This window comes from Bufo gargarizans, chromosome 2, assembly GCF_014858855.1.
Source record: "Bufo gargarizans isolate SCDJY-AF-19 chromosome 2, ASM1485885v1, whole genome shotgun sequence".
Lineage (NCBI taxonomy): Eukaryota > Metazoa > Chordata > Amphibia > Anura > Bufonidae > Bufo > Bufo gargarizans.
Window position 1 is genome coordinate 112196724 of NC_058081.1, and position 22332 is coordinate 112219055.

At 42.6% G+C, this 22332-nt stretch overlaps 1 protein-coding gene across 1 annotated transcript in view; it reads left to right on the forward strand.

Annotated features, from left to right (window-relative positions):
• ADAMTS17 (ADAM metallopeptidase with thrombospondin type 1 motif 17) overlaps positions 1 to 22332 on the forward strand; it is a 278350-nt gene that overhangs the window by 12282 nt on the left and 243736 nt on the right. Inside the window, exon 3 of the mRNA XM_044283189.1 lies at positions 6694 to 6868. Coding sequence (XP_044139124.1) covers positions 6694 to 6868 — 175 coding nt within the window. The remainder of the gene's footprint in view (positions 1 to 6693; positions 6869 to 22332) is intronic.

Here is a 22332-nt window from a genome sequence, read left to right on the forward strand (position 1 = left end):
ATTTGACCACGGCATCTGAGCGTTTAAATGTATGTGATCGGCATTATTGCCGATCGTAGACATTAGCCCCCGGCCTCTGCTGTTCAAACCTGGCATTTATGGCGCTCGTGAAACCATAAGGGGTTAAAGAGGTTTGCCACCTTTTGGGGAGGTTTCGGCAAACAAACCCTCCTGGGCAGATCTGCAAAAGGAAGCCTACTTTCCTGCTCTACACTGCTGGGACCTGGCTCATTTGTTCCCTTGCTTGGGTACCCTGCTGTCAACATCTGCTTTGACACTGCTGCAGCCAGTCACTGGCCACAGCGGTGACCTGTCCCCTTCATGTCAGTTGGTTACATGCTAGATTACTAATGCGGCCATCGATTGGATGCAACAGTGTCAAAGTAGGGAGTGAAGGAGCTGGGACCCAGCGGCAGGGAACAAGTAATTATGTTTCCATTTGCAGGTCTGCCCAGGAGGGGAGTTTGCCAAAAACTCCCAAAAGGTGCCCAATTATTTTAGCCAACTGACCTACGTATACTGCATGTTCCATCAAGTAGCACAAGTATGTAGCACCTCCTCTGAAGGCAGCACTGGCAGGATTTGTATTGTTAGTGTCAGTTCCATCTTGCTAGCATGATTCTTGTATCTTGCATAGAAGATTTTCTGGCTATAAAAAAAGAAAAATCTAATGTTCTTCAAGAGTGCTTTGACAGGTTTTAATGTGTACAACTAAAGTTGCATCGTTGTCCCCTATCCACAGAATAGGAGAAAACTATTAGATTTGTGGGGCCTGACTACTGGTCGTTGGCTATGTCCGGCATTCCTATGGAGATAAATGGAGTGGCAGTGCGGATGACCTACTGCTCAGTTCATTTCGGTGGCCCCCATGGGGTATAGGGCTCCTGTTCTTGTGTTCATGGAGGTCCAAGTGGTTGAATAGGGGATAACGTGATGTAACCGGTATAACCCTTTAAGGCATCTCATTAGGATATGCCTTAATTTACTGATCGATGGGGTTCCCAGCAATATATAGTCCCTTCTGCTCCTTCATCGTGGTCTTGAACCTTATTTCATCCTCCTTCCTCAATAGCAGATATTATAATCACAACCTTTTATTACTAGTTTTACATTTCCCCCTGATTTATATTATAGTTCAGCAGTGTAAAGACATGATATTAGTTGGGAGCCATCTGAGAGCGCTGTAAACATGCCTTTTTGTACTCTTGGATACAGTACAATTGGACTTCTGTTTATCTCCACACCTCATGCTGGAATTAATTACTTGGTTCTCTGAAGCGTTGCAGAGTGGAAGTTTTCCTAGACAGCGAAGTGATTTGTTCCGTCTTGATATTTTACCTCTCTGATTCATCCACGCCCTGTTACCAGGTCAATGAACGGGAATCGTCACAAGGACCCGTCTCTGCTGTAGGTCCTTTCTGTGCTTCTAGGGTTTTATTTTTACAGTAAAATCTGTGTGTTGTTCTTGGCAGGATTTGTCTGATGAGAAGTCTCTCCTGAGCTCTAGGCTCCTGAGGATTCCCTCCCTTTGCTGCGGTTTGCAGGTTTTCAAGGATCCTTCATAACCTATATGTTGCCAACCTCACTACACTGGCTTTAGAAGAGGGAAGGCATATGGATGTATGCTTGTCATAGCTGGAATTCCATTAAAGGGCTTGTGCCACCATTACATGTTATTTTAATATAATTCCAAATGAAAAACTAGTCACTTTGTCCTTTCCTTTGCTGGACAAATGCTTCACTTGGGAGATATTCTCTTTACATATTCTCTTTACATCTTACAGTGAGGAACAGAAGTATTTGAACACCCTGCGATTTTGCAAGTTCTCCCACTTAGAAATCATGGAGGGGTCTGAAATTCACATTGTAGGTGCATTCCCACTCTGAGAGACAGAATTTTAATCAAATTCAGGAAATCACATTGTATGATTTTTAAAGAATTTATTTGTCTTGTACTGCTGAACATAAGGATTTGAACACCTGAGAAAATCAGTGTTAATATTTGGTACAGAAGCCTTTGTTTGCAATTACAGAGGTCAAATGTTTCCTGTAGTTCTTGACCAGGTTTGCACACACTGCAACAGGGATTTTGACCCACTCCTCCACACAGATCTCCTCTAGATCTGTCAGGTTTCAGGGCTGTCGCTGAGCAACACTGAGTTTCAGCTTCCTCCAAAGATGTTCTATTGGATTTAGGTCTGGAGACTGGCTAGGCCACTCTAGAACCTTGATATGCTTCTTACGGAGCCACTCATTGGTTATCCTGACTGTGTGCTTCGGGTCGTTGTCATGTTGGAAGACCCAGCCACGACCCATCTTCAATGCTCTGACTGAGGGAAGGAGGTTGTTGCTCAATATCTCACAATAAATGGCCCCATTCATCCTCTCCTTAATACAGTGCAGTCGTCCTGTCCCCTTCGCAGAAAAGCACCCCCAAAGCATGATGTTACTACCCCCATGCTTCACAGTAGGGATGGTGTTCTTGGGATGCAACTCATCCTTCTTTTTCCTCAAAACACGACGAGTAAAGTTTAGACCAAAATGTTCTACTTTGGTCTCATCTGACCACATGACTTTCTCCCATGCCTCCTCTGGATCATCCAGATGGTTATTGGCAAACTTCAGACGGGCCTGGACATGTGATGACTTGAGCAGGGGAACCTTCCGTGCAATGCATGATTTGAAACCATGACGGCGTAGTGTTCTACCGACAGTGACCTTTGAAACTGTGGTCCCAGCTCTCTTAATTTCATTGACCAGCTAGTCCCTTGTAGTTCTGGGCTGATTCCTCACCTTTCTTATCATCAGTGATACCCCACAAGGTGAGATCTTGCATGGAGCCCCAGTCCGAGGGAGGATACTTTCACACTTGCGGCAGAGGATTCCGGCAGACAGTTCCATCGCAAACGGATGCATTGCAATACCGGATCCGTCTTTCCGGTTGTTTTTTGGAAAAACGGATCCGGTATTTATTTTTATTTTTTTAAAGGTCTGCGCATGTCGGTTCCGTTTTTCCAAAACACAATGCATTTTAATGGAAATTAATGCCTGATCTGGCATTCCGGCAAGTGTTCAGGATTTTTGGCCGGAGAGAAAACTGCAGCATGCTGCAGTATTTTCTCCGGCCAAAAAACATAAGAGGCACTGAACTGAAGACATCTGATGCAAACAGAACGGAATGCCCTCCATTCAGAATGCATTAGGATAAAACTGATCAGTTTTTTTCCGGTATTGAGCCCCTGTGACGGAACTCAATACCGGGAAAGAAAAACGCAAGTGTGAAGGTACCTGGAGACTGACAGTCATCTTTAGCCTCTTCCATTTTCTAACAATTGCTCCAACAGTTGATCTATTTTCACCAAGCTGCTTGGCAATTGCCCCGCAGCCCTTTCCAGCCTTGTGGAGGTCCACAATTTTGTCTCTGGTATTATTTGACAGCTCTTTGGTCTTGCCCATGGTAGTAGTTGGCATCTGACTGACTGTGGGGTGGACAGGGGTCTTTAAAGAGCTCAGACAGGTGCTACTAAATTAGATTAATGAGTGGAGTAGAGGTGGACTATTTAAAGGCACAGTAACAGGTCTTTGAGAGCCAGAATTCTAGCTGTTTCTCAGGTGTTCAAATACTTATGTTCACAAGACAAATAAATTATTTAAAAATCATACAATGTGATTTCCTGATTTTTTATTTTATTTTTTGTCTCTCAGAATAAATTCAGTCTCTCACCTACAATGTGAATTTCAGACCCCTCCATGATTTCTAAGTGGGAGAACTTGCAAAATTGCAGGGTGTTCAAATACTTCTGTTCCTCACTGTATGATGGCACTCCCTGGTGTTTAAACTGTATATTAATGTACACATCCGTCTGCTGAGGTGGAAACACATCCCCAGTTGTATCATTCCCACACCATCAGTCTTATCTCCCTGGCAGTTTAAGGGAATAAACACCCCCTGAACTGCAGCAGAAAGGACACACATCCATAGAGACATGCCGGACTGCCAGTCAGAGGCAATGGATGGGGAGATCTCTGGATCTATGTGAGGTACGGCGCTGGTTCTAGCTTTGTTACATTACATTAGATTTTTACATTAATCATGTCATAACTTATTTAAAGGGGTTATCCCATGACTAATGTAAAAAATTTAAATCAGACATCATATAGTACTCGACAACCTCTTTCTACCAAAGCTAGAACCAGCCCTGCACCTCACATGGTCCCAGAGATCTCCCCATTAATTGCTCTGCTAGATTTATTTCAAGCTGACAGCTCAAGAGGAGTGTCCTTTCTCATGGGGCGTGTCCATTCTGCTGCAGCTCTCTCCCTATCACAGCTCAGGAGACAGATGAAGGATGAAACTGAGCATGTGCGGCCATCTCAGTGAGCAATTCAAAGAAATAAGAAAAATAACAAACAGCAGGTGGCACTGTACAGATACATTTGATTGAATAACTAAGTGCCTATGGCAAATTTCTTATTACATGCAATTACAATAGTATTCAGATCCAGGTGCTGGTTTGAAAACTAGAATAATTTTCGTGGGACAACCCCTTTAAGTATGTACATTCAGATAGAATGAACATCAGACTCAAAAATTACTTAGTGGGAAGAAGACAATTACCTCAAATCTGATAATTGTAACATATGATCTTTACTGCAGATGTGTAGCATGAACAGACTGTCTGTTGTGTATAAAATACAACATATACAGTAGGTACATACAGAGCCGGATTGCGGTTGAGAAAATCCCCATAGCAAATTATTTGGTGTATGTAGAGCTCCCTAATGAAGTCTATGAGAGTTAAAGGAAATGTGTCACCAAAAATTTTATCTGCCAGTTAAAACCAGATAGTAGCACATCTACTTTTTTCCATGCTGATTTTACTTTCTGATTACAGATTTTTTATTCTATTTCCTAAACATAATTAGGGAGCGGCCATCTTGCCTGAGATGTTCTTTTACACAGCATTAAGAAAATAGCTTCACGGCATCCTCATGGGCCATAGACACAATGGTCAGGAGGAGGGGACCTAACTGACCTCGACGGGAGAGTTTTCTAGGCATGTTCTGTGACCTGTGCAGAGGTCATTGTACAAGGAAAGAATAGATAAGATCCGACAATCGCCTATTGTGAAGGGTGGATCTTCATTTATCTGCGCACAGAGGTGATATTACAGGCAGGATTGGAATAATAAATAACTGCAGTAAAGTGATCTGTGCAATGATAAGGCTTAGTGGCCAGTGCAAAAACTGCAGGGATTTTTTTTGGGTTTAAATATAGATATTGACATGGAAAATAAAAAATAAATGTTAAACATAAAAATGTGATTTAAACAATAGGTTATTTTCTGATGACAGTGTACCCACTACCTTAGGCTTGATTGATGATAGACATTTCTTGGCTGGGTAGGATCATGGAACAGCCATCGTACCTTATTCACATAATCAGTGTTCGGTCAGCGATTTCCATCAGTGATTTTCTGCCAAAACCAGGTGTGTTTTGGAACCAAAAGAGGCGCACATTTTCCCTTTATACCTTACGTCTGTGGAGGCTCCAATCCTGGTTTTGGCTCACAATCACTGATGGAAATCACTGACCCAAACACTGACGTGTGAATGAGGCTTTATACCAAGAGCTGCCGGAAGAAGAATAAACTTACATTCACGTAAAACAAATTATACCCAATGGGGGACAATAGAAACAAACATCAACTAGGGAACTGAATCGTCATTTATAATTTATTTTATTCTTTACTTTTATTCTATGAATTTTATATGAAATGATATATGTATGATGAATTATTAGGAGTGATTTATTGATGGTATTCATATTTTCAGTTTTTAGTTTCCTTTGGATCCAAGTTTATATTTATATTTAATTAAAATATTTAGTTTTTAATTCAGCTCCAAATATTAATCAACAATAAATACACATATTTAAAGCTTTTGGGTGGAACTTTCATATAACAAAGCACCTTAAATACAGATATCAAGACAGGTGAGCCACCACATATACGATATTAACCTGTACACAGCTACTGCTGTGGAATTTGGCTTTAACGCTGTTATGTAATGAGGGTGAGGTGATTTACCTTTTGGAACTACTGACATCATTGATAAAACTCCATGACAAATATAAATGTAAGCGCTGTTTCACACTTGCATTGTAGCATTTGCAGAGGATCTCAAAACCGGGCCAAAACAGTACCTTCCCCCCTCCCCCCATTCATTGTTAGTGGGGACAAAACTGATCAGGATGCGTTCCGTTCCATTGTGTTGCGTTTTTTGACCCAACAGTAAACCTTTGAAAGCTGCGGTTTTGTGTCTGGACTGAGAAACGGAACATACCAGATCCAGCAGCAAAATCAATGTAAGTCAATAATGCCAAATTCATTTTTTTCGGATCTGAAAACCCCCCCCAGATCTTTTAGTGCCGGATCTGGTTTGTTTTGTTTCAATGTAACACCCGCATCCTAACGGAACGGATGCTTCCGGATGTGTTAACATCAAACTGAACCGTTTTGGTCCGGTTTTGAGATCTTCTGCTGGATCTCCAAACAGGAAACCAAAACGCAAGTGTGAAACAGGCATAAAACAGTTGTAGAATTAGTGATTTGTCACAATCTCTTTAGTATTGGCGTGCTTGGTAATTACGATGTACAAAATGTGTGTGATGTTTCTTTATCTCCTTCACAGACTGGATTCATTAATCTAGGAGAAGAGCAGCTGACGATACAACCGAGCGACACAGCGGTAGACCCCAGCGCTCACTTCTCTGGAAGAGAACATATAATAAGACACAAGCGTCAGGCAGAAGGGACCTCTTCTTTACAGCCTGAGACGTCCCATAGGAACTGCCAAGTTATATCAGGTGTGCTATGGGAAAGGTCACTACCAATATGATCAGCTGCACTGTATATCTATTATATAAAGCTGAGTGTGTGTATGTCCGCTAAAGGAATCGGCACCGTTGCATTTACAATCACGAAATTTGACACACAGGTACATCAGGTGTCCGGGAAGATTTTAGACCGGGTCTCAGCTCTCCAGCATGTACTGGTTATGAGATATAAAAAAAAAAAATGCAAATATGGCACTTCACATGACCTACATTAGCCAATAGAAGCCAGCAGGTCTTTCTCTTCATATCCCAGAGTGAGAGTGCTGTTCAAAAGGACATCCTTGTGTCCGTCCAGGCCCTGCGCCGGACTGTCCTGCCAAAAACCGGACCTCTGGCCACTCTAGGGGCAGACTGCTGTGGAGGTCACATTTAAGAGGACGGTCCCCTATGGAGGTCAGTGTTAAGGGGCAGGGTGCTATAGAGGCCACTGTTAAGGGCACGTAGTGTTGTGGAGGTCACATTTTAAAGGGAACAGAGCTCTGTGGAGGTCACTGTTAAGGGTTGGATTATTGTGTAAATCACTGTTAAGGAGATGGGGTACTGTTGAGGCCACCGATAAAGGGGCAGCCACTGTGGAGGGCACTGTTAAAGGGGAGGGCGCTGTTGATATTACTGTTAAGGGGGCAGGCCTCTGTGGAGGTCAATGTTGAGGGAGGATTTAACTGCAGAGGCCACTATTGAAGGTGCAGTGGGCTACTGTGAGGTCACTGTTAAGGCAGCGGGGTACTGTGGTAGTCACTGTTAAAGTCGCTGTGGAGGTCTCTGTTAAGGGGGCCGGGAATGGTGTAGGTCACAGTTAAGGGGACTGTAACCTATGGTCAGTGTTAAGGGGCGGGTGCTGTAGAGGTCATTGTTAAGGGGGTGGTCCCCTGTGGAGGTCATTGTCAAGGGCAGTGGTGGGCAAACTTTTTTGTCAACTGAGCCAAATATCGCCAAAACCACATTTTTTTTTTTCGAGAGCCACATTTTTAAAACCTAAAATATTGCGTCAACAGTACCAGTGAGGACTATTAGGGCTCATGCACACGACCGTGTGCCCGCTGTTGCCATATTGCAGGCCGCATACGACGGGTCCGCAATACACGGGCACTGGCCGTGTGCAGCCCGCATCAAGGACCCATTCACTTCAATGGGTCCAGGATCCGGGATATGAGTGCTACAGAGTGCTTCCATGGTGCTTCTGGCTGTGCCTCCGCACCTCAAAAAAGTAGCGCATGCACTACTTTTTTGTGTGTAGCCCGCATCATGGACCCATTCACTTCAGCATGCGCTACTTTTTTGCGGTGCGGGCAGTCGGATGCGGATCACAAACCCCATTCAAGTGAATGGGTCCACTATCCTCATGCAGCTGCCCCATGGTCTGTGTCCGTGCATTGCGGACCGCTATTTGCGGTCCGCAGCACAGGCACGGCGCCCATACATTCGTGGGTATGAGCCCAGAGTGTGTTTTTACATACTTTTATATGTACTTTCTTTTATTTGGATCTTATTTATTATTTCATTTTATCTTTATCATTTTTTACTTTTATTAAACTTGTCTGCAGATGTGGATGTAATGTGGATGACGCACTTATGGGGGATATCTGTGGATGACGCACTTATGGGGGATATCTGTGGATGACGCACTTATGGGGAATATCTGTGGATGATGCACTTATGGGGGATATCTGTGGGTGACGCACTTATGGGGGATATCTGTGGGTGACGCACTTATGGGGGATATCTGTGGATGACGCACTTATGGGGGATATCTGTGGATGATGCACTTATGGGGGATATCTGTGGATGACGCACTTATGGGGGATATCTGTGGAGGGCACTTATAAGATGCTATATATGTGTCATCCACAGATATCCCCCATAAGTGCCCTCCACAGATATCTGCCATAAGTGCCCTACACAGATATCCCCCATAAGTGCCCTCCACAGATATCCCCCATAAGTGCCTTCTAGTAAGTAAAGTAATGTATTAGTGGGGGGAAGGGAGGAGGCAGGGACACTTGCGGCGGGGCCGGTGCAGTGTTCGGCGCTGTGCACACACCGGGGTCAGCTCCTACCTTTCTGCTGCAGGACATTTCGCTCCTCCTGAGCGGCAGCCTCTTCACCACTCCTCACATGGCCGCCAGTGGGCAGCCGAACTAGAGCGCCGCTGCCCGCCCTTCTGCTGCTGTGCGCAGCGTGACATCTCTCCCTCCGTCATGCGCCTCCTGCCCCGCCTGCCTGCTTCATTCATAAAGTGGAAGGAGCAGACAGACGGGGCAGGAGGCGCATGACGAACATTTTGCAAGCAGCTTGAGCGGCGCGATATGGCTGCGCGACCGCCCACCCGCCAGCCCGCACCAAAGAGCCGCAGTGAAGGTTCTAAAGAGCTGCTTGTGGCTCGCGAACCGCACTTTGCCGACCAGTGGTCAAGGGTGTTGTTTGCTGTGGAACCCACTGTTAAAGAAGCAGGCTGCTGTGAAGGTCAAAGTTAAGGGGGTGGGCTGCTGTGGACATCCCATTTTAAGGAGATGCGGCACTGTGGGGAGGGTCTGTGTGAAGGGGTGGGGGGCTGTGGTGGTCACTGTTAAGGGGGCAGGGTACTGTAGATGTCACTGTTAAGGGGGCAGGGTACTGTAGATGTCACTGTTGTAGTGGATACTGTCAATATTGTTTAACGACATACACAAACATTAAATGAAATAGATTAAATATACCCGTGCAAAGCCGGATCCTTCAGCTAGTATTCATATATAACCCGTTTTTGTTGCATGGTGTCGTGGTCACACCATTTCAACCACACAACACACAATGACTGCTGCCATACAAGAACTGTTTTATTAATGGTGGTCCCTAAAAGTATAACATGTCTGGTTAAGGCTCCGTTCACACGACCATAGACCATATTTTTGGCCCGCATCCGATCCATATTTTTTGCACATTGGATGTGGACCCATTCATTTCAATGGCGCCACAAAAGATGCGGACAGCACACCGTTCCACAGTCCTGCAAAAAAGATAGAACATGTCCTATTCTTGTCCGTTTTGCAGACAAGAATAGTCACTGTTACAATGGGTCCCCAAATAAACGGATGCAACACATGGATGTCATCTGTATTTTTTTGCAAATCCCCATTTTGCGGACCGCAAAATACATACAGCCATGTGCCTAAGCCCTAACTATGTGGAAATGGTGCTAATACTTACAGTTAGCGTGTCTACCCTCATTCCTGGAGGAAGTGTACCGATGTGACCCTGACCATAATAATGCAGATAATTTACACTTATGATAGTTGACATAACGTGCGGAAAAGCATAGGAACCTGTCATCGTGAAGATGCATTGCTATCGGACTGTGTGTATAGAGATAGCCGTTAGTTACTGATTAGGACCACCGACGTGTGCAGTGAATTAAGTGAATACGTTTTTACTATATATCAGTCTGCTCATCCTCCTGGTTTATACCCTGCTGCCTGCAGATTGCACTGCATTCTCATGGCGACAGGTTCATTTTAAATGTGCTTTTCTGCCTGTTATGTCAAATATCATAAGAGTAAGGGCTCTTTCACACAAGCGAGTTTTCCGCGCAGGTGCAATGTGTGACGTGAACGCATTTCACCCGCACTGAATCAATGGGTCTGTGTACATGAGCGTTTTTTTTCGCGCATCACTTCTGCGTTGCGTGAAAATCGCAGCATGTCAATGGGGCTGCGTGAAAAACGCATTGCATCCGCAAGCAAGTGCATTTTTCACTGATGGTTGCTAAGAGATGTTGTTTGTAAACTTTCAGTTTTTTATCACACACGTGGAAAACGCATCAAAACGCATTGCACCCGCGTGAAAAAAAAAACTGAACAACAGGAAAACCGTACGAGCTTTACTGAACTTATCCGGACCTAATCCGCCATGCTCGTGTGAAAGGGGCCTAAAGGATTTCCTAGTTACCTGTATTATTTTGGTCAGGTTCACATCTGTGCACTTAATTTCATCCAGGAATGAAGGCATAATAAGGGTAGCTTAGGACCCCAGCTATCTAATTGATGCTAGGCTTTGGATTAATCGGTGCACTCAGTGTTTTGGACATTCATGTTTAATGGCATACACAAGGTACTCCAATGGTTTCCTAAGTATTAGTGGAGGTAAGCTCTCTGGAAAGTGTATGTTCTACAGCTTTCTGATATAAGGATGTTTGGGGTATGCCAAAACTCCCAGTGTCCCTTGTACATCATTATACTTTTGTTTTTTTGCTGTATAGCATAGTATAATTTACTATGTGTATTACAATCATATAAATATACCCCCTGTCCACCTTATAAATACAGTAAACTGATGTTTTATAACCTGGTACAATCGTCTTCTTTCTGCCCAAGGGGCGGGGTTTCAGCTTCACTTACGCCCAATCAGCCTCGCCCTAACCGCCGTTTTGAAGCGCTGCCCAGCTCATCAATATTCACTTCGCTGGGCGGCTTCTGCTGTCCCCGACGTTCCAAGATCCGATAGCTTTCTACTGGGCATGCGCGGGATCTCGGAACGTCGGGGACAGCAGAAGCCGCCCAGCAAAGTGAATATTGATGAGCTTGGCGGCGCTTAAAAACGGCGGTTGGGGCGAGGCTGGCTGGGTGCAAGTGGAGATGAAACGCCGCCCCTTGGGCAGATTGAAGACGATTCTATCAGGTTATAAAACAAGAGTTTACTGTATTTATAAGGTGGACAGGGGGTATACTTATATGATTGTAATACACATTAGAAGACCTGTGCAGTCATATATATAGCTAAATATGCTTATTGGGCCTGTCAGTGTCCCTTTAAAGAAACTGTCTCCCTGCATTATCGGAGTTCAGCTAAGCTGTTAGGGATATGTGTGACAACATGCTAGTAGAGTTTTTGCAGTGACAACTGGCAACTTTATGGGTACCTGCTGTAACTCAGGACTAGTGCTAGATCAAATGCTTAGGTTTTTATGTAGGTTTAAGGGGCTATCTCACAAATAAAACAAAAATATCTGGAGAGGTAAGTCACACTATTATTTTAATTATATCAATGGGGGAAAAAAAGCTCTCCAGTGTAATTTTCACCTTTTTTTTTTTAGCTTATTTACTCATCCCTCTGCAGCTATGGTCTCTCCACTTTCTGTGAACAAGCAGCAGTTCCATGTGACCATCAATCACCTGCATCTCTCAGGAGTGCATTGCTAAACCCCATCCCCCTAGAACTAGATTGCAAAATTGCAGCAACTCTTAAACCATGTATGAGTTTTGCTGCTTAGTTCCCTGCTGTGCAGCATGCTATCTCTACATGTACAGGCACTCAAAGTCATTCACAACTGGATCCAGCTAGCTGAACATAGAACTAGACTTGACTGTTGCCAGCACTCTTGAATGTAATCCTTAAATTGGTTGAGCATTGGTGGCATATGGTTAGGATGCATTCCTACGGTGCAATGGTGCGGCGGGCCTGCCCTCTCCTGGCGGGTCTGCTTCTGTGGAACGTTGCAGGTGTCACTCAAAAGTACTGGAGTGGCAGGGCAGGAAACCTATTGTTCCCTTGTCCACAGGACAGCGCTATTAGATGCTCAATTGTAGTGCTGTCCTGTGGACACATGCACAATTGAGCGCAGGAGTCCAAGAAACCAGGTGAATTGGCTTTTTATGCAAGTCTTTGATTCCTCCTGCGCTACCAGAGAATGTGCCTAATTTATGGCGAGGCACAGGCCTTGTCACAAATTAGGCGCACCCTCCGCTCATCTGTGCGCTGGTAGTGAAATCTAGTTTCCTGTAGTAAATATTAGTGAATTTCCTGTGCTAAAAGACCCAGCCCCACCACACCCTCTCCACTCTCCAGTATAGTATACAGTTTTTTTGTTTTTTTTAGTAATTGACCCCCATTATCTCCAAAGTATTAGTGGAAAGCAGTGGATCTTCCCAGAAGTGAAATTATAGCCAAAATTACTCTAAGGGCATCCAGGAAATCACAAAAACATCTTAGAAAACATCTATAGAAAAGTTAAGGTTATCCGTCATGATGTCATCAACAATTTTTTTATATAGGATTCAGGGGAAAGTTGCAAGGATGAAACCCTTGCTATGAATGCTTGTCTCACATTTGGATAAATATAAGAAACAAACATCTGGATAATCCCCAAGCTGTTTGGGATAAAAAAAAGCTGAATATAGCAGCTCTATATAAGTGCATTAAATAAATAAATAAGTGGAACTTTTTTGGAAAACACAAGATCCCATTGTATCAGATCTAAGACAGATACAGAACACCACAGTAAGAATATTATTCCAGCAGTCATGGGTGGTGGTGTGCCCCTTCAGGACCTAGACAACCTGAAAGTGCAAAAATACTAATCTTACATGTAAATCTATGTACTTACCATTGATTTGGTTGGAGCATTGTTCATATTTACTAAATTGGCCGTTGATTTCAAGAGTAAAGTTTTACTTCCATATCTCATGTGTTTAAGAAATGATATATCTGTGTCTTGACATGTCACTATAATAACATATAATTACTCTTCTTCATGTTATCATTGCTGTGTTGAACAGGATATCCCTTTTCATTTGAAGTAAAGCTAAAAATAATGATCAAACCTCCTCTTTCAGAAACAGCTTAGAGGCATAACATTCATTCTGCCTTACCCTATGTGCACTTTTATCATTGTAGTCTAAATTAACAGTAGACCAGTTATTATTATATGTCTTTAAACCAGGGATTTACTTAACAGCAATACATCTGACCGCCTTCTCTCTTTGTAGCACAATGAGCTCAATGTACTGTTTTCTGAAGTACAGTACCTGTGTAAAAGTCTTAGGCAAGAAATGCTCCAATGAGTCCACTCATACATGCTAAATGAGTGAAGATGAGGTTATGTCGGGTGTTCGACTCTGAACCCGGACAACCCCTTTAACAAAAGCGAATTGAATGCACACAAGAGAAGTCTAAATTAATTCAATATTTGGTGTGACCACACTTTGCCTTCAAAACATCAATTCTTCTAGATACTTGCACTTAATTTTTGAAGGATCTTGGCAGGGAGGTTGTTCCAAACATCTTGAAGCACTAACCACAGATCTTCTATGGATGTAGGCTTTCTCAAATCCTTCTTTTTCTTCATGTAATCCCAGACAGACTCAATGATATTGAGATCAGGACTCTGTGGCCCCATATCATCACTTGCATTTCTCAGCATTGAGGACATCATTAATCCTGACCATGTTGAAGACTGTAGACACAGTGGTCAGCCAAGAAAACTAAGTGCGGTACATCATTCTTACTTCTTTCGAAATTAGAAGATGTTCAGCAGTGCCATCAGCTTAGAACTAACAGAAACCAGTGGACTCGGGTGCACCCATCCACTGGTCAGAGAAGTGTGGCCAGAAGTGGTCTTCATGGAAAAAGCCATACCTATGATGTGGAAACAAGGCCCAGCAACTCAAGTATGCAGGAATACGTAAGGACTGGGGTGCAGAAAAATGACAGCAGGTGATCTGGACTGATGAGTCTAAATGTGAAATATTTAGCTGTAACAGAAGGACTGCAGAGCGGTACATTAATGAGCGTCACCAGGTAACAATGAAGCATGGTGGACGTTCCTTGCAAAGATGGGGCTGCATTTCAGCAAATGCAATTGGGGATTTGGTCAAGATTAATGGTGTCCTCAATGCTGAGAAATACAGTCGGATACTTATCTAACATGCAATATCATCAGCGAGGCGTCTAATTGGCTCCAAATTAAAGAGGACCTGTCATCTCTCCAGTTATGTCTGTTGTAGTAGCTACTTGCATTCCCCATGTAATAACCATTCTGGAGCATCTATTCTTATGACTCTATGTTGTACCATTCCTCTGTTATTTCCACTAGAAGTTTATGAATGGTCAGCTGCTTGCAGTATTGGTACAGAAGGAGGGTGTTACCAGTTGGGAGTGTGTCCCTGCACAGTCTGACACCAGCAGCATGGATTGGACAGAGTCAGACACACCTGCTGCTGGTAACAACCATCAGTACCTTTATTGCAGACTGCCGGCATGTTTTTTGCTAACTTCTAGCAAGAATAATACAGGAATGTCTCAGCACAGAGTCATAAAGGAGATGCTCCACAATTCTTATTACATGGAGAATGCAAGTAGTTACTAAGACAGACATGCCAAGAGAGAAGATAGGTCCTCTTTAATTCTGCAGCAGGACAATGACCCCAAACATACAGCAATGTTATTAAGAACTATCTCCAGCATAGAGAAGATCAAGGAGTCCTGGAAGTGATGATATGGCCCCCACAGAGCCCTGATCTCAACATCATCCAGTCTGCCTGGGAAACGGAAGGAATTTGAGCAAGCCTACATCCACAGAAGATCTGTGGTTAGTTCCCCAAGATGTTTAGAACAACCCCCTTGCCGAGTTCCTTCAAAAGCTGTGTAAGGCCTCTTTCACACAGGCGTGTCTGGATTAGGTCCGGATGCGTCCCGGTGCATTGCGGAAAACCCGCGCGAATAGGTACGCAGTTGCAGTCAGTTTTGACTGCGATTGCATTCCGTTGTTCAGTGCGGGTGCAATACGTTTTGCACGTGCGTGATAAAAAACTGAATGTGGTACTCAGACCCGAATTTCTTCACAGAAGTTCAGGTTTGGGTTCAAGGTTGTGTAGATTGTATTATTTTCCCTTATAACATGGTTATAAGGGAAAATAATAGCATTCTTAATATAGAATGCATAGTACATTAGGGATGGAGGGGTTAAAAAAAATAAATCAATAATTTAACTCACCTTAATCCACTTGTTTGCGCTGCCGGCATCTCTTCTGTCTTGTTGTGTGAGGAATAGGACCTTTGATGACGTCACTACACTCATCACATGGTTCGTCACATGATCCATCACCATGGCAAACAAGTGGGTTAAGGTGTGTTACATTTTTATTTTATTTTTTAACCCCTCCAGCCATATTGTACTATGCATTCTGTATTCAGAATGCTATTATTTTCCCTTATAACCATGTTATAAGGGAAAATAATAAAGATCGGGTCCCCATCCCGATCGTCTCCTAGCAACCTGTGCGTGAAAATCGCACTGCATCCGCACTTGTTTGCGGATGCTTGCGATTTTCACGCAGCCCCGTTCACTTCTATGGGGCCTGCGCGTGATAAACGCACAATATAGAGCATGCTGCGATTTTCACGCAACGCGCAAGTGATGCGGAAAAATCACAGCTCATGTGCACAGCCCCATAGAAATAAATGGGTCCGGAATCAGTGCGGGTGCAATGCTTTAAACTCGCGCATTGCACCCACGCAGAAAACTCGCCTGTGTGAAAGGGGCCTAAATGTACCTAGAAGAACTGATGTTTAAAAGGTAAAGCCTGGTTACACCAAATATTGACTTCATTTAGATGTTTCTTGTTCATTCACGTCTATTTTTGAAAACATATTTTTCACACTTGCCTAAAATTCTGTAAATTTTGTAAATACACTGAATTTGGGCTAAATGCCATATCCCTGAAGCTTCCTGCATGTGTTTTCTCACACTTCCCAAACAAATGCTTTGAAGAATTTGGATTAAGCGTCATTTATTTACTTTTCTAATTAAGAAAAAAACAACTACTCTGCTCTTGTTTTTTTTATTTACAAATTTCCCCAATCTCTTTAAATTAAAATCTTTTCCTTAAGTATTGAAAATTGTTGAGATTATTCCTCCAGTCATATGACATTAGACATTCATCATGTTGTGCCTGATGACGTTGGCAGACTGAGAGCCACCAGCACAGCTAAGCCATATCATGCCCCCTGGATGGGTAAGGGAAGATTCCTGGCATTAGTCTTCTGATGACAGCGATTTCCTGCCTGGATGCTTTCATGTTTATATCTGAGATTTTCCAACATCCTTTCTGTATTCTGGGCAGTTGTAAGATCTCCTGTTTCATAAGATAAAATATCCTGTTTAATTTCTGATATGATAAAACTATGGTAGAGGGACGTGTCCCTGCAACACTTAATTAAGGAGATTCTGTCACCGCGCGGGCTTCTTTCTCTGTGCTGGCTAAATCATTGATGGCAGTAACACAAGTATATTAAAACATGCTGAAGGAGACCTAACTGCACATACAGTATCTCACAAAAGGGAGTGCACCCCTCACATTTTGTAAATATGTTATCATATCTTTTCATCGGACAACACTGCAGATATGACACTTTGATACAATGTACAGTAGTCGGTGTACAGCTCGTGTAACAGTGTAAATTTGGTGTGCCCTCAAAATAACTCAACACTCAGCCATCAATGTCTAAAACGCTGGCAAAATGGCCAAATTGTGCCCAAAGTGTCAATATCTTGTGTGACCACCATTATTTTCCAGCACTGCTATAACTCTCTTGGACATGGAGTTCACTAGAGCTTCACAGATTGCCACTGGAATCCTCTTCCTGTCCTCCATGACGACATCACGGAGCTAGTGGATGTTAGAGACCTTGCACTCCTCCACCTTCCGTTTGAGGATGCCCCACAGATGCTCAATAGGGTTTAGGTCTGGAGACAGATGCTGAATAGGGTTTAGGTCTTGGCCAGTCCAGCACCTTTACCCTCAGTTTCTTTATCAAGGCAGTGGTTGAGTTATTTTGAGGGCACACTACTTTTATACAAGCTGTACATTGACTACTTTACATCGTATCAAAGTGTCATATCTTCAGTGTTGTCTCATTAAAAGATATAATATTTACAAAAATGTGAGGGGTGTACTCACTTTTGTGAGATATTGTATGAACGCCTCTATAGGCATAATCCTCGTGACAGAATCCCTTTAAGTGGCTAAAGGTACGGGGACACTAAGCATATTCGCAAGTTGGGGTTATGGATCTGTTATATACATTGAAATATCACAGCAAATTCCTACCTCCATTGTAACAAAATGCAAAAAACTATTTTGCCAAAGCCACCACCACTTGGTCCCACCTGGCATCTTCCATTCTATTGCAACAGAGACTGGAATTGATACAGATATGTGGTCTTGGCCAAATGGTTATTATAATTTTGAAATTAATAATTATTGCAATGGAAAACTATGTTGCAAAAGTTTACAACCTCTTTAATTTATGGCACAAGTACAGGTGAAACTCGAAAAATTTGAATATTGTGCAAAAGTCCATTTATTACACTAATGCAAATTAAAAGGAATTGCATTAATGCAGCTTAAAATTAGAATTTTGTGAAAAGGTTCAATATTCTAGGCTCAAAGTGTCACACTCTAGTCAGCTAATTAGTCCATACCCCCTGAGCAAAGGGTACCTCAAAATTGTGACTTTGGGGTTTCATAAGCTGTAAGCCATAATCATCCAAATTATACCAAATAAAGGCTTGAAATATCTCGCTTTGCATGTAATGAGTCTATCTCATATGGTAGTTTCACCTTTAACCTGTTTAGGACATAGGGCGTACCAGTACGCCCTGATTTCCCGGTCCTTAAGGACACAGGGTGTACGGGTACGTCCTCTGTATTTCCGATCATTGCGACTCAGCGGGCGGTGATCAGAACAAGGTGCCTGCTCGAATCATTGAGCAGGCACCATGGCTAAATGCGAGGGGGGTCCCGTGACCTGTGGTTTGCGGTTTTACCTTATGCGGCGTGCGGCGGTGCCATCAGGTACCAATGCGGCTGTAGGGGGGACCCGATGGCATGGAAGGCATCTTCGCTGCCTTCCGTGACGAGCCTGTGAGATCCAGCCCCCTGGATCTCACAGGCTGGAAGCTGTATGAGTAATACACACTGTATTACTCATACAGCCAATGCATTCCAATACAGAAGTATTGGAATGCATTGTAAAAGGTATTAGACCCCCCAAAAGATGAAGTCCCAAAGTGGGACAAAAAATAAAGTTAAAAAAAAAATTGAAAAAATAACGTTTCCCCCCAAAAAAATTAAAAGTTTCATTTAAAAATAAACAAAAACTTCATTTTCCCCAAATAAAGTTAAAAAAACTTGGTAAAAAATAGGGAAAAATAAAAAAGTTGACATATTAGGTATCGCCGCGTCTGTATCGACCGGCTCTATAAACATATCACCGTAAAAAATAAAAACTGTCCTAAATAAACAATTTTTTTGTCACCTTACATCACTAAAAGTACAACAGTAAGCGATCAAAAAGGCGTATGCCCACCAAAATAGTACCAATCTAACTGTCACCTCATCCCGCAAAAAATAAGACCCTACCTAAGATAATCGCCCAAAAACTGAAAAAACTATGGCTCTCAGACTATGGAGACACTAAAACATGATATTTTTTTGTTTCAAAAATGATATTATTGTGTAAAACTTACATAAATAAAAGAAAGTATACATATTAGGTATCGCTGCGTCCCTAATAACCTGCTCTTTAAAAATATCACATGACCTAACCCCCTCAGGTGAACACCGTAAAAAATAAAATAAAACAGTGTAAAAAAAGCCATTTTTTTGTCATCTTACATCACAAAAAGTGTAATAGCAAGGGATTAAAAAGTCATATGCACCCCAAAATAGTGCCATTCGAACTGTAATCTCATACCTGCAAAAAATTAGACCCTACCTAAGATAATCGCCCAAAAGCTGAAAAAAAATATGGCTCTCAGACTATGGAGACACTAAAACATGATTTTTTTTGTTTCAAAAATGAAATCATTGTGTAAAACTTACATAAATAAAAAAAGTATACATATTAGGTATTGCCGCGTCTGTGACAACCTGCTATATAAAAATATCACATGACCTAACCTGTCAGATGAATGTTGTAAATAAAATAAAAAAAATGCTATTTCTTGTTCCCTTGCCTCACAAAAAGTGTAATATAGAGCAACCAAAAATCATATGTACCCTAAACTAATACCTAGTACACCCTATCCCGTAGTTTCTAAAATGGGGCCACTTTTTGGGAGTTTCTACACTAGGGGTGCATCAGGGGGGCTTCAAATGGGACATGGTGTAAAAAAAACAGTCCAGCAAAATCTGCCTTCCAAAAACCGTATGCCATTACTTTCCTTCTGTGCCCTGCCGTGTGCCCGTTACAGCAGTTTACGACCACATATGGGGTGTTTCTTTAAACAGAAATCAGGGCCATAAATATTGAGTTTTGTTTGGCTGTTAACCCTTGCTTTGTAACTGGAAAAAAAATATTAAAATGGAAAATCTGCCAAAAAAGTGAAATTTAGAAATTGTATCTCTATTTTCCATTATTTCTTGTGGAACACCTAAAGGGTTAACAAGGTTTATAAAATCAGTTTTGAATGTAGTGTCTAGAATGGGGTCATTTTGGGTGGTTTCTATTATGTAAGCCTCACAAAGTGACTTCAGACCTGAACTAGTCCTTAAAAAGTTGGTTTTTAAAAATTTGTGAGAAATTTCAAGATTTACTTCTAAACTTCTAAGCCTTGTAACGTCCCCCAAAAATAAAATGTAATTCCCAAAATGATCCTAACATGAAGTAGACATATGGGGAATATAAAGTAATAACTATTTTTGTAGGTATTACTATGTATTATAGAAGTAGAGAAATTGAAACTTGGATATTTGCTAATTTTTCCAACTTTTTAGCAAATTTGGTATTTTTTTATAAATAAAAATGAATTTTTTTCACTCCATTTTTCCAGTGTCATAAAGTACAATATGTAACGAAAAAACAATCTCAGAATGGCCTGGATAAGTCAAAGCGTTCTAAAGTTATCACTACTTAAATTGACACTGGTCAGATTTGCAAAAAATGGCCTGGTCCTTAAGGTGAAAAAAGGCTGTGTCCTTAAAGGGAACTCGTCACCAGTTTTATGGTGTCCTAACTAAGGGCAACATAAATAAGTGACTGATTCTCTTAGCAAATTGCTGGGTCACTTTCTTTAATTGACCCAGTCAATCTGCCAACATCTTGTATTGAAAAGCTCCAGCTAATAATGATGAGTCAGGAATATTTATGAGCTCCTGACTCTCCCCGCCCACCTGCTGCTGAATGACAGTTTTTTCCCCATATGAATCAGCAGCAGGTGGGCAGGGGAGTGGCTATAGCTCTAAATTAAAAATACTCACTGACATCATGCTGGACTCAAATCAGCTCATTAGCATGCGGCATCTTTGTGTGTATATTATGAGGTAACCATCTGTCACACTAGTAAGTGAATATATCTAAGGTACTTTTTAGTAGTTAAAGGGATTCTGTCACCTCCCCTAAGCCAAAAAACGATTTTAAAGCAGCCATGAAGCACAGCTTACCTGGATTAGGCTGTGCTCTTTGATCTTGAAATCCGTCCAGCAGTTACTGCAAAAAACGACTTTGATTGATATGTAAATGAGTCCTGAATGTGCCCAGAGGGGCGTTTTGTTCCCCTTAGAGAGCCCAGTACCGCCCCTCTTTCAGTGCCCAGCCCGCCTTCCTTGCGACTGTCTAACCGCCCCCAGCCTGCCACAGCCTCTCCTCCCTCTCCTCCCCCTCCCTCACGCCGAACGAACTCTCGCACAGGCGCAGTACCCACTGAGGGCTGCGCCTGTGCGATCAGCAGGAGACTGAGGGCAGCAGCTTCATCTTCGTCACTGGGCATGCGCTGAGCCCAGTGACGTCCAATGCTCGCTCTTCCCTGCTGACTGAGGGAGTGAGGGAGGGGGAGGAGAGGGAGGAGAGGCTGTGGCAGGCTGGAGGCGGCGGTTAGACAGTACAAGGAAGGCGGGCTGGGCACTGAAAGAGGGGCGGTACTGGGCTCTCTAAGAAGAAAAAAACGCCCCTCTGGGCACCTTCAGGACACATTTACATATCAATCAAAGTCGTTTTTTGCAGTAACTGCTGGACGGATTTCAAGATCAAAGAGCACAGCCTAATCCAGGTAAGCTGTGCTTCATGGCTGCTTTAAAATCGTTTTTGGGCTTAGGGGAGGTGACAGAATCCCTTTAATGATTGTATATAATTAGTTAGATAATAATCAAATATCCACATGACAGGTTTCCTTTAAGGAGTTAAGTTGCATTACTGACATAAATGAACTTTGCACCATATTCAAATTTTTCAAGTTTCACCTGTATACTGTGCATTGGTCCACCAACCATACATTAATAATAATAATAATGCTATAGTAGTGAAGTAGTGATCTGTATATTGAAGTATCACTGGCTGATGAGATTACATACATCATTGTCTAATAAGTATAAGAATGATTTGCTCATCTGCTTTTGTCTTGTTTTCTCATGGTGCATATGTTTAACCAGTGATGGACTGGGGTTCATTAGGCCCATCAGCGGAAATTATTCTGAATCATCAATGAAGTCTAGTGGCAAGTGATTGGCTCCAAAGGCTGCTACAGTGTTTTTCTTCTGGACCTTTGGGGCCCACTATGGTATCAGAGCTTGGGCCCATTGGAGGATCCTCTGTCCAACCCTGTGTGTAGCTGTTTGCACTGCAAGGAGGTAGCGGCCCAAAAAAGGATGTATTTGGCACACCACACAATTGTTTTGTTTGTG